Source organism: Nanorana parkeri, unplaced genomic scaffold (assembly GCF_000935625.1).
Source record: "Nanorana parkeri isolate BGI_ZX_2015 unplaced genomic scaffold, ASM93562v1 scaffold225, whole genome shotgun sequence".
In the NCBI taxonomy this organism is placed as follows: domain Eukaryota; kingdom Metazoa; phylum Chordata; class Amphibia; order Anura; family Dicroglossidae; genus Nanorana; species Nanorana parkeri.
In genome coordinates this window covers 5,839-19,980 of record NW_017306493.1, presented here as the reverse complement: position 1 = coordinate 19,980, position 14,142 = coordinate 5,839, and the positions used below count along the sequence as shown (strand labels likewise).

Here is a 14,142-nt window from a genome sequence, read left to right as displayed (position 1 = left end):
AGAAGGCTTTGCTGATAACTGAACAGGTGTTTAAGAAAAATGAGCAAAATAGTTTTTCTGAATGTGTTATACAGAAATACAAAAATGTGAATCCTAGGTGCACTAAACTAACTAAAGGGGATGTTTCAGCACACTGCCCTCTGTTCCCTAAGGTTAGGGTGCAAACAACTGATTTCAATTGCAGAATGAGGGATACAATTCGCCTACAGAATGAAAAATAGTTACTGAACCTAAAAGTATTAGATAAGACTAAGCGCTCACCTGGGAAATAATATATTGGATCAGAATGACTGTGAAAACTAATGAAAAGGAAATACACTGATGTATGTGTCTCCAATCTTGATCACATGCTGAATGCCAGCAGTTAGGGAAACATTGTGTTTATCTGTGATTGCAACACTAAGACCAAAATATAACAACTTAGGGTCCATTCACACTTAGCGTTTGCGTTTTCCGCAGATTCCGCACGTTAGCGGCCATTACTATAGCCGTAATGCGTGGAATCTGCCCAGAATATCGCCCTTGGACGTCGTGCAAGTGTGAACAACATACATTTGAATGTATTCTTTTTTTATGTTTAGCACGTTTCCGCGTAAACAAATGCGCACAGAAAACCGCTACTGTGTGAACGGAACAATAAAGAATTGGAGACAAGGTACCTTTTGCTCATGCTGGAGATACTGATTCCAGGGGAGAGGAGGCATGTGTGTTTTATGATCAGAGGTGGAACTAAGTGAAGCAATGGAGTCCAACAAAGTATGTGGGTTAGAAAGCAGTCTGCTGTTGACATTGATAAATCCTGGTTTGGGGGAGGGGGGGGGGCTAGTGTGCTAGTGGACAGGATGTTTCCTTGCTGTGGAAGATGGAATCTTGGAGTAAAGATTTTGTACACCCTCAACCATGGCCAGCGAGGAGGGAATAGGATTAGGGGACACTGGCACATACCTCCTCTCCCCTGGAATCAGCATCTCCAGCTCCAGAAACAGGTACCTTGTCTCCAATTCTTTATTAGATCCCTAAGTTGTTACATTTTGGTTTTCAATGTTGCAATCACAGATGAGCACAATGGGGTTGATCTACTTAAGGCAATTAGGCTTTTTACAAGGACATTTGCACTTTACATGGGAAGATTGACTTAGCTTAGTGAATGTAGTGACATTTCACTTTGCAAATAGAAGCCAATCATGTGCAAGGAAGATTTTTAAAAATACAGTATTTTTGCTTGCACACGATTAGCTAAACGAAGTCAGCAGAGCGTCCCCTCATTCACTGAACTAAGAGGAAACATCCCCTGCAAAGTGCAAATTCCCGTGCAAAGTGAACAGCCTATCTGCCTTTACTAAATCAACCCCAATGTTTCCCTAACTGCTGGCATCCAGCATGTGATCTAGATCAGAGACACACCCATCATTGTATTTCCTTTTAATTCATTTTCACAATCACTCTGATTCAATATTACTTCCTTGGCAAGTGCTTAGTCTTATCTAATATTCTTATTTCTGCTATTTTCTGCTAGTTGATAATCAGATAGGGAATCCCTCTTTCTCTGACTATAGCAGCTGCCACAAAGGTTCCATCTGCATTCTTCAAAACTCAGTTTTTTTAACCAGTTTGTTTTTTCAGTGGTTACGGAAGCTATACAAGGGAGATGAAAAATGAACCCCAAAGGGTTGATTTACTAAATCAACCCTTACTAAATAGGATGTTCACTTTTCAAGGGACTTTGTACTTTGGAAGGGAAATTTCCTTCAGCTTAGGAAACGTGGTTAAAATTAACTTTGCAAAGAATATCCTATCACTTGCACAGAAAATTAAAGAAAACATTGTATTAGTTTATGGAAGTTAGCAGAACTTTACCTTATTCACTAAGCTAAGGGAACATTCCATAGCAAAGTCCCAATTCCCTAGCAAAGTTAACAGTCTATATACCTTTAGTAAATCAACCCATATATGTGTTACTTTTTGTTTATATGTTCTATGTAACTGATTAGTCTCTGAGATACAGTATATACACTTCTGTGTGTCTCTCTAGAAACAGGCACTTCTAGGAGTGTTGGTTTTCCTGTTCCCTGTCCCTGAAAACTCAATGATTTCCCCCATCAACCCCTACATCATTTATGTGTCCTGTAGTGATGTAGGAGTTGGCAGGAGGAACCAATGAGTCCTGCAGGGGTCCAGAAGTGGTATTTAGCAGTGCGGGCAAAGGAGAGGAAAATGTTTTACTTTCCCCTCTTTAGTGGCCAGTTAACTTCCCTCTGCATGTCTCTTCTGCAATAAAAGTGTCTTAATTGCCAGCCAGCAATGTTTTTTCTAAATGTACACTAAGTCACGCATTTGCAGCTCAGTGTACAATGCTAGCATCTGCCTGACGCTGGGAATTATTGACTCCTATGCACATGTTAGGGAGTTATATAATCCTGGTTTGGTCAATCAAGATGGCTGATGATGCCAAACTTTGAAGAAGACCGGGCAAAGATGCCAGGGGTGGCGAGAGAACAACAAGGGACATCACAGCTGTTGTGTGCTGGAGATATCACTTTAACAGGTAAGTCTACCATAAAGTGCAAATATTATGTGCATTCTTGTACATTATGGTAAAAACCCTGGGCTGTCCTTTATGTTTACATAAAATACTGCTGCTCATGCTTTATAAACTATATGTGCAAATTTTATGTCAAACAACCCAACCCTGCACACTGTATTTTTAGCAATCAAAAACTGTGTAAATTCATCAATGGAATATGTTTAATCATCACATTTAATTAGTTCTTAAACATATATAAATAAAACACTGGGCCTCATTTACTAAAGGTTTTGCGTGCATGCCACCACATTGATTGCATGTGGACAACCAAATTGTAACTCTTGCAGTACTTGCTATGCACCACCTTGCACTAGCTAAGTGATGACATACCCAAAATAAAAATCTGATTTGCTTTAACATTTTTTAAACTATCTGATTGCTGATAATTCTACATGTGTATCTCATGCAGTAAGAAAAGTTGATAAGGTGTGTACTAATATTACTACGAATAAAAAAAAATATAAAATATACTTTTTATAAAAATAAAGAAGCAATATTAGACACATGTGAAAGATGGCCAATGTGCTTTCACAATTAAATGGGTTCCTGCCTCTGAACAAGTTCCCAGTTATACATATCCATACATGTGCTGCCTTTTTTGCTCTAACAGTATGGTATATAGTTTTTTTAGACTATTTTCATGTTTGCACATGAGTTTTTCCCTGCTTTATGAGCTGATCACATTAAATGTTAAATTAAAAGTGAAATGATATGCACAGTCCTTTGTGCTCCTTATCAGAACAGGGGGCACAAAAGCAGAATTATTTGGGGTCTATTCACTAAGCTACCGTAGGCAGCCGAGTGAACGACAGACCTGAAACAAAGTGAGCTGAACGCTGTTCGGCTATTCACTTCAGGCTGGTACGGCTGATTTCAGCCGTATATCGGCTGAAATCAGCCGTACATCGGTGGCTTCGGGTCGGCCGAACATGCTCAGCATGTTCGGCTGACCCGCAGTGCAGAAGGAGTTTGACTCAGCCGATCCAACATCTAGATCGGCTAAGCCGAACCTACGGAAGGCTACTTGCTGCTGTTCGGTCTATTCTTATAGATGCCGAACAGCAGTGAGTAAATAGCCAAATGCCGCTGAGCGGCATTCGGCTCGGCTGTTCTGCTCGGTCCCTCTGTGGGTCTGAGCAGAACAGAAAAATAGTTTAAAAAGTACAAAAAAATAAATAGAAAACGATTGTGCGGAGCTAGCAGTGACAGCCAGCTCCACCCAACTGTTTTCTATTGGCCGGGCGGTTCTGCTTCCGTAAAAAAAAAATTCCGCCATTGCTAGATTCCTATTGGCTATTTCAATTTGCAATAGCCAATATCAAACTAGCTGTTGCACCCGCCCTCTGCTACTGTCAATCACTAGAGGGGACCTGATAAAGAACTGTAGGTCTCCTCTGCAGATTGACAGCAGCAGTGGACGGGTGCAATAGCTAGTTTGCTATTGGCTATTGCAAATCGAAAAAGCCAATAGGAATCTAGCAATGCATTCCTATGGTGATTTTTTTTTTAAATTCTGACCGCAGCCAACGGCTCCATGCCAGAAAAAAAACAATGGGCCGAAGCTAGCCGAAGGATCAGCCGAAGCTACGGCTAGATCCTTCGGCTGCTTCGTGAATAGACCCCTTTGGATTGTTAACATGGGACAAAAGAACACCATTTTCTCTTACTAGCTTCTCTTACTGTTCCATTTGGGAACCGCTAAAAGTGTTTGTTACAAATCCTTCAATTTGCTCCACTCATTTTGGTTTATTTCTAAAATAAGCCTTTCTAAAAAAAAGCTGTTGAAAAGACACAACACAAGGCTTCCTCTCTCCTTATTTTCACCGTAATACAGCATTTATCTAATTGTCAAAGACAATTGTCAAAGACTCAATCACATCTGATCAATGAATCACACCTTAAACAGAGTGACAGTTGCACTGTAGAAGAGGCTCAGTAGAAAGAGCACTATAAAAGTGGAAGCCGTGGTCCAGAGATTATCAATATCATCATCTTCTTCTATATAGATCATTTGGGCTGTTGGAATGTGACAAAGAAATAGCATTAATGACACTGGGTCATGTGCAGAGTTTCAACTGCAGAGTTGTGAACTACTAAAAAGGTATTTGATAACAGCAAAATTAATTTCAATGCAGACATAAACATACATGCACGCACACATATGTACAAACATACAGTACATATAATTTTGTTAGAGACCGATCATGCAGGATTTTATATTCCATTCAGAATAATAAAAGTGCCTCTCCAGCTACTTGTTTCTTAGTTTTGGATAGAGTAGGGAAGGGTAAGAAATCTTGTCATGTATCCTTGTGTCCTTATATCTCTCCACTTCCTCTCCCCCTGTCTATCTAAAACTATTCCCACTTTAATTCCATGAAAGCTGAAAGGGACATACATGTATAAATTGGCAGGTTCTGATCACATAGATTGCTCACGCTGCCATAGGACAAATACTTTACACATATGGTGTTAGGGAACAATCAGTAATGGAAGGCTCTGCTATTTAAATGGACTCCGTGGAAAAACTATGCAGTTATGGGCTTAGTGCAATGATTCATACTGTCAAATGGGATTTGAATGTCTGACCTAGGTGTCTGACTATAGCTGGAAGAATTGGAAGAATTTTTACTCCAGTGAAGTTTTTCCATTTCAATAATTGTAAATAATCTGGACAGTATTCCTAATCTGGACATTATTATGGTTTTCTTCACTATGTTATTAGGAAATAAATAGGATTATTGCAAAGCCTGATATCTGACCACTGATGAGTGAAAAATATAACATCTCATATGTTTTACTGATTTTATATTGGTTTGACTATTACAGCCCTGCTTTACATCATATGTCATTTTTCTCATGTGGTCTATTTGTATTTAAGTTCCCATGTGTCAATATCAACAGATATTAATAATATATAAAGATGTCACTAAGGAACCTAGCTGGGAATAAATGTAATGTTATTTATCCATTTTCTTGAAACCGTGACATGGCTCATGTCTATCTTTTAAAAGTATAGTACATGTACTGCTATATTAGTTTGGGATAAATAAATATACTTATATTCTTCTGTCTTATAATAAGATAATGAGTTTAATTTTCCCAGATTCCTTGTGAACTACCCAATATGTGCTTTAACGTGTGTACCTAATAAAAAACTGATCTGGGATCATTTATTGGTAACTGAAAATTTAGATTCAGTGTGGTATATGTCTATAAACTTTGGAGACATCACACTGAACAATGAGTGTAATTTAAAAGTATGAATATTGCAAAGGTTTGATTACCTGATATGCAATATCTGGGCATAGTTTATTGATAGTATGTGCTTAAATATCTGAGAAATGTATAAATAATAACTGTTTGTCCTCTTTCCTGTATCGTGTCCTACATGTCCCTTATTGTTTGACTGCATCACATAAATGTGATGTCAGAGCAACTATATTATTATCAAAATCAGTAAATTTTAATGTTTGCATAGTTGTATGTCTGAGTATGTCATCCTAATGTATTTAAGGCCCAATCCTAATGTATTTAAGGCCCAATTCATGAAGATTTACACAAGGATATGGATCTTTATTTCAGCCAATTGACTGTCATTTTTAAATCTCATTGGTTCCAGTTGAAAATAACTGCCTTTTTGGAAATAAGGATCCTTATCCTGGTGTTTTAGCTTTGTGAATTGAACCTTTAGTGTATTTAAATTAATAATTAACTTTCAGCTCATTTGCAATCAAATCTTTTTGGCATGACCTATTTATATTTGTTTAGAACTTTCATTGGGTACTTTGAAGTAAAGCCTATGCTTTTAAAGTAAGAATTTAACAAATGTAGTGCACCCATAACACAGAGTAGACCACCTCCTGATAATACAGAGAAGGCCATTCTTTTCTTTAGGAGTACACGTTAGCAGCTGTTTCACTTTAGTGTGATTGGCTTTATTTACACTTGTGCCTAGTATTTTTTATAAAGGCCGTTCATTTTTTTTCCTTTCAAATAACAATAGTGTATTTTGCTATTATCAGGGTTTCCTGTGTAGCATATTTCATGTGCTATGCATATAAATGAGAAAGCTCCAACAAAAATGTGTGTGTTTTTTTGTTGTTGTCTTGACCCAGATTTGTGCATTCATTTCCCATATATTGTCCCATTTACCTAGTATATGTATTTAAGTTCTATAACCCAAGAACTATGTACTGATCACTATTATTTAATGACTTTTAATACAAAAGAAATAGCATTTGCCTTCTAAGCATTGTAATTTAGGTTTTTTTTTATATTGATAGTGTTATACTGAGAAAAAAAGGACAAACATACAACTTTAAGCCAGGAACCAAACAAGGACAGACAGAGAGTGTTAGGCAGGGAATGGGAAAACATTTTTAAGTATTTGTTGGATTTGTTGGACATAGTTGTAGTTATCTGCATATTTATTATAGTTTTATAGAAACACTATTAGTTTGTATACAATAGAGCCCAATGCTTATGCCCTTTTCAGAAAACAAGGTCTGGGGCCTCTTTGTAGATACAAAAATAACAGCCCTATTTGTATCTATTCTATTATTTAAAGGAATATATATGTAAAATTGTTTTCGCCTAGGTACTAGATGGAGATCATTTTATGGCACCATTCGAAGAGCAAGACTAAAGTTTCTGAGCTTTGGTATAAGGTGGCCCAAGACAACATGCTTTCCAGACTTCTGGATAATGACTAAACTTTATTAATGTAATATATATTCATTTTTGCTGCACCTGTGTTTTCTGGTTCTTGGGTCACTCCTAAAGCTAGCTAAAGGTACATGAAGGCTTTTCTGTCTGCATACAAATCCAACTTTAAGTTTGCATGCTTAATGTTTAGCATTACTTTGCTTTAAGGGAATCACACTTTATCCTGTGATGATTTGCAGAGATCCAGAAGAAATGAGTTGATGGACACGGTTGTAGACCATAAAAAGCAAGGCTTTTAGTTTATTGTAGCTGACTCTTGAAAACTGGTTATAATGGGTTAGTGTGCTACACTGATGTTTTATTCAAGTTATTATATAACCCTAAGTGTAGACCATGAAGAGTGAGCACAGCCCATATTCACATGTTATTTTATGCATAGAAGTTGATTTACTAAAGGCAAATAGGCAGTTCTCTCTGCAACGTTCACCAAGCTAAGGGACAATTCCCTTGCAAAGTGAAAATTTCATTGCAAAAGAAACAGCCAATTAGCCTTTAGCAAATCATCCCCACAGTGTTGTCTTTGTGTGGGAGGTAGGAATCTGGGACAGTTAAGGAAGCAACTTCAGCAACCATTGTTAGTTCTCAGCTTCACTCTGAACCATACAGAAACAAGACAGCTACACACATTCCATACATGAAAACAAGCATTTTATAAATTGATTTTTTTTATTTCTACTTTTCCAGATGCAGAAAGGATTCATTGAAGTTAATGTACAAAAAGCAGACCAACAAACACCAAGATGACACGCCTCCTTCTTTTTTCTCCTCATTTTACACATAACACAAGGAAAAACAAAAGGCTATGTTATCTGGCCAGTGTTTAAAGGACGGTTAACATGAATCAGACATATTGAGGGTCACATTCACATTAGTTGGTTTACCAGCAGTTTTGTCAATGGTCCTTTGGGTGGTGTATAGTGGTAGTGATTCATGGCCAACTATACAGGTGTATGATTTCCCATTGTTCCAATCTTCAACATTTGTCAGGGTTAATGTGCTAAATAGAAAGTAGGTTTTCTTGCTAGAAGAAGTGATCTCCTCCATAGGCTTAGTGGTTACAACATGAGACTGCTCTACGTTATCACTGTTTATCCATTTGACAAATATGTCTGCTGGGGCGAAACCTTTAACCAGGCATGACAGGGTGGCAGTTTCTTTTTTAGCTAATTCATCTTGGTGTGGTGGGAACAGTAAAACCGTTGGAGTTCTTGCATCATGTCCTAGGAAACAATCAGAAAATTTGTAAACATCAACTGAATCTGAATTAATGGTGTGCTTTCTCTGAGATGTAGAACATTTGGTAAAAACTGGCACTGAATGTCAGAGAATTAGGTGATTCTGTATAGATATGGCTCACCCACATTATGACCATTCCTCAGACCCAGGGAAGGAGGATGAATGATTTGTTAGATAAATACGTGGATTGGGAGCTTCAAATGCTACCTGACAGGTGCACCTATGTGAGTTATTGTTAAACATTAGACTCAACTCGCTGTCCACAATTAAAACTCTCTACTATTAAGATTATCTAAAAAATTTTACTAGTTGTGAATGCCTGAATCCTGTAGTTAGTTTACTTTTCTTCAGCCTAACTTTATAGCTGCATTGGACTACATAAACTGAAAGACAACATCAATAACAAGTATGAACCCCATAAAAGGTTTAGGGTACTGGGAATCATACAAAATAAGAAATTACTGCTTTACACTAACAGTGGCAATATATTCAAAACCTGTACTCTCTATTAGAACAAGATTTAGTAGACTGTTTCCTTTAAACTTGTTGAATTATAGAATTAATGAATGACTGAATGAATAAATAAAATATAAATGGTATGAAAATCGTTTCAGTAAAGTGTTGCATGACAGAATAAACATCAGTCAAAGTACCGCAGCACTGAATACTGAAAAATGGCCTGGCCAGGAAGGGGGTGAGACACTATGGCCTTTAAGTGGTTAATGAATTAAAAATTTGTGCCTACACATGTTTATAAAAAACTGCAAATGTCAAAGTGCAGAAAGCTTCATCTGTGCCACAATTTGTGCTTATTTGTGCATTTAATAAAGATTGGGATTCTTAAATAGGCAATAAATACATACCATTTGGTTTACTGAGTGTGACAACTACAACACGGGGAAGCTCAGGATGGGTCACTCTGCACTCAAAGGTCTTTGTCTTCCAGTCTTCAGGACAAACCGTAGCAATGGCCTTGGCAGTGTACTTCCGTGAAGGAGTGTCATATATTGGGTCTTCTATTTCAGTGTTAATTGCAACATTATTTGCGTACCAGGTGACCTCTAATCCATCTCTGTTTTCCATGTTTGAAATAATGCAGGTGAGTGGGGCAATGTTCTGGAGATAAATAGTTTCAAATAATGGAGGCACGGCAGTCACTTTGATATCAGCGGGAGGATTGGGTTCTAAATAAAAAAGAAAATTAAGAAAATTAGAATACCTTGTTCATGTAACTATTGTATTTGCACATTTTTTTATTGACAGATTAATTAGTTGAACAGTAAAGAATCATTAAATGTGTAAGAGCAGCTTGGCAATAAGAAAATATATGGCATATATATACATTGCTATACAGTTGATCTGTCTATGTTAGCTCAAATTGTAGATAGCAGTGTTTTCCATTGATTTACTGGAGGCAGACTGTACAGGAGAAAATTGCTTTCCATAAAATCACTTTCATTTAAAATATTTTCCAGCCTAACAGGTCATAAAAGCTCTATTTTTTAAAACTACAGTTTGAGAACCAGCCTCAGGATGAATGGTAGCCTGTGTATAGTTTTAGTGTGGTGTTCCCCCGCTAACACCATGTTGCATGGGGCATGTTAATTGCAGTAAGATATCTCCTACTAAAGCAGATAGAACATGATCTCACCTACACACGCTCTTTCCCTTCCCAAACTACATGCTTTGATGATAAATTCAACCTTGCATTTTTTGGTGCAATTTTATTCAATCCCTTTATAATGGTCCTCATTTTTGCAGGTTGAAACAGAAACAGTGAAGCTCACGTAGCAAAGTGAATGTTTACTTAGCTTAGTAAAAAAGGCAAAGCCATGCTTGCTTTGAATACCCAGTCATGTGTAAAAGAAATACAAAAAATGATTTTTGCTTGCATATGAATGGATGACTAAGGTGTATGCAGCTCCACCTCATTCATAAAGCTAAATGAATATTTACTTTTTGCAAAGTGAGCATAGACTTTACAAATAAACCCCAATGTTTACTGCATGCTGGCAGCTTTTGATAAACCATGACAATGGTCAGTTAGGATTCAGCATTGCATATGACATATAAAGTCCTGCTTTACCATACACTAGGGAAGATTATTTTAACCATGCCTGACAGTTATCTGCCTTGCACATAGCACAAACATGCAGGCCAGAGTGAAGGTTTCTATGAATAGAAAGAAAATGGGAGGCAAGGAGAAGCATGTTCCTTAACAGCCTTATCAACCCTCACAATGACAACATCCTCTCTGAATACACAGACCTAAAGCCTGCACTACTAGTTTGTTACTGCTGTAATAAATTTTTATATAAACCAATGTAAAGTTTATATGAAGTAACATTTAAGATTTTATGTTCATGTTTTACAAAGGAACTTTTACTGGATCGGACAGAATCTAAAAGCACTTACCACATACAGTTGATTTGCTCACATTCCTCATCTCATAGAAGCCAGAGGCAGAGTGATTCACTATACATGAGAAAGTGATATCTGTATCCCAATCTTTTTTAGATACTACGATAAAAGAGGTTATCATAAAACCTCCATTTCCATCAGAAACTGCTTCTTCTGTTGTGGCAATAACAGGCACATCATGATTCTTCAGCCATTTTACTTCAATGATCTTAGGATAAAATCCATGCGCGATACATGCAATTGTGGCATTGTCATTAAATTCTACATCATCCTTGACTGGCGGATGAATGGTTACTATTGGTTTTCTTGATACTTTAAAACAAAAGAGAATGTGTTCAGTATTCCTGGTATACTTTGTCAAATGATACAGATCAATCACACAAATTACAATACAAGAGGCACTGATCATTGCAATATGTTACCCTTGGCTTCACACCTCTGTGTCTCCATTTTCCATTTTTTTTTCATTGCTTTTGATAAGAGCAGTGAAATGTGTTGACATGCACTGCCATTCCTATCAAAGGTTCTTAAAATGAGGGCCAATAAATGAAAAAAAAATGGACATAAACTTTTTTTGGCCAGTACATGTCAATGCACTGCATATTTGTATACCATCACCTTTGAAATAATGGCAAATCTCTGCATCTTCATTTACATTCATTAAAACACACCATTTTTTAATACATAGGTGTGAATAAGTGCATAGTCAAAGGTATTCCAATCCTTTTAACCTTCTGAGCGACATGTAAATATATAACTAAAGCTTACATATACATAAATAGGGTCTTCGGTTAACACTGTAATATTACTCTGTATTGTAATGGTATTATATAAATTGAATATCCTCTGCTTTATATTTAAATAAATTACTATGCACCAGATGTTCAGACAAAGAGGTGCTTTAAAGTTTAACTGTTACTGTGAGATTGCACAGTAAACCATTTAAGAAAGTTGAAAGCCACATGTTGATTGCAAGGATGTAGCTGTAGATTTCTGATTTAACTTTTTGTATAGAGATGAATACATTTGACCTGTACAGTGTTTATAAAAAAAAAAATAATAATGCATTTATATTATAGATACAAAAATACAATGTGTTTGGTATAAAGAATATGCCTCCAGTAAGGAGGTATGTTTGCTAAGCACTACCCAATAGCTTGATCAGTAACTGAGACACACTAGTTAGCGGGCCTAACTATGACATAGTAAAACCTGCTAGCCTCAGTCAGCAGCTGCATACCAGAAGTTTTAAAAGTGTTAGCAGTCTGCTAAATCTGCTGTAACACTTTAAAAACTTCTTGCTAAGTCTATAAGCACCGTTTTATAAACTTTAAGGTGCCATTCTATCTGAAAAAAGGTTAAAAAACTATTGTTACTTTACTTGAATATAGTCAAAATAGAAGGTTCTTACCATGTGGTATCTGATTCTGAAGTAACACAGTCCTGGTACCCTGTGGATGTTTTGCAGTGCAGTAATAAGCATCACTGCCTTCCCAGCTGGTAGTTAGCACTTGTATCTGGGAGCTTGCTGCGTAGGTGCCTCCAGATTCCAACACAGGATTGTATTTCTTTAAGCCAGTGGTAAAGCTGCTGTTGGCCTTATCTGCAAAGTTGAATTCAATGGATTCTGGGAGGAAATTCCTGGCCAGACAACCAATGGTGGTGCTCTGTCCCTGTGACGTGCCGCAAGAAATAAGTGGAAAGAGAGATGGGGCCGACGATGAGGCTGAGAATAGAAGCAAAAGGTGGAAGGAATGAGTACTGTGGTTAGGAGCCAGAGTTTAGTTAAAAGGAGTGATTTGAAGATATTTCAGTTTTGGTTCCAACTGAAATTAATTAATACCAGATGCATGGTTGCAGTTAGTGTTAAAAAAGTGAGCTAAAGGTTCAGATTAAAGTTGGAAATAGGATGAGATTTCTGCTAGAATTATATAACCTTTTCCATAAATGTTTTGATTATAATGTATTTATATTATTTAAACAAATAGTTGAAGAAATTTAAGATCTTAAACACTGCACCAGTTGAAATGCTGGAACTCTTTAAATGCAGGTGACTGGCTAATCGTGACATAAAATAATATACAATTTTACATAGAAAGTTTCTGTATTCAATATAATATTTAAGCAAACAAAATATAATATTAGAATTTCTCAAATGTACTTGCATTAGGTCATGTTTTTTTGCTTCAGTACTTGGGTTTCAGAATGCTTTCCACAGTGTTTACACTGAGCATCTTCAGACTGCCACTTAAGCATGTAGTGAGAAATGAACATACAATGTGAGTGTGAACTCAGCACTTACTCATATTGTTTCCTTTACCTTACAGCCCTTAGAATTCTTGAAAAAAAGTCATGTATTTGGAACTTTATGGTATAGTTCTCATTAAGGTCTGGCACATGCTGTTTAGATCACTGAAATAATGCTGATATCAAGGTGGCCAATTAGAAATAACATCCTTTAATCTTTCAAATGTAGGCTTCTAAAAGCTGGTACATGATTGGTTAACCTTAAATACTGCACTCTACTGCTCATTGAATTATATTTTCAGGAAATCAAAGTTCTGTTCATCAATTACATTCCTTTAGTCACAAACTGAGATTCTATTACAAAAACTTTCTGTCTGCAAATGCAAACATTTCTGTTGCCACATGTGGGTTATGCTATCAGGTAAGACAATACATTGACTGGTAAAGGTGATGCCAAAATAATTCTAATTCCAAGATCTAGCCAGGGTTTAGAAATAACCAGAAGTTATGTTAAATTATGTACTGTTTCTGTACAAACAGAAACAGTCTACACTCTACTCTCCTATTGGAACACTGCTAATTTTATAATGCTACACTATAATGTGTGTATATAGCCAAACAATATTAATAGGGATACAGTCAACTGCAAACCTGATTAAAACAGTAGCATTTTCTTAGATTAGATTTTTTAGGTTCTTTCGACAGCATACTAGCCGGTATGCATATTGAGCATCCACTACTTAACATTTAAACTACATATATGAACCCATATTTAGAACAGATTTAATAAAGGACTACAGAATGTTCAAAAAATGGACCCATGCTCACTTGAATAAACAGCCATGTGCAGTGTAAGTAAAACAAATCTGAATTTGTTTTTCACATGACTGAAGTTAGCACAGCAAATTTAACTATTAAATAAGCTG

At 36.6% G+C, this 14,142-nt stretch overlaps 1 gene segment (V, D, J or C); it reads right to left on the bottom strand.

The window, feature by feature from the left end:
- Nucleotides 1-7,988: 7,988 nt before the first annotated feature.
- LOC108786738 lies at nt 7,989-12,750 on the bottom strand (the record flags this gene model as incomplete). The annotated part of the segment is given in 5 exon segments: nt 7,989-8,532; nt 9,412-9,732; nt 10,964-11,284; nt 11,993-12,000; nt 12,395-12,750. Coding segments are annotated over 5 exon segments (1,395 nt in total), but the record flags the coding sequence as incomplete, so codon positions are not given.
- Between the last annotated feature and the right edge of the window lie 1,392 nt (nt 12,751-14,142).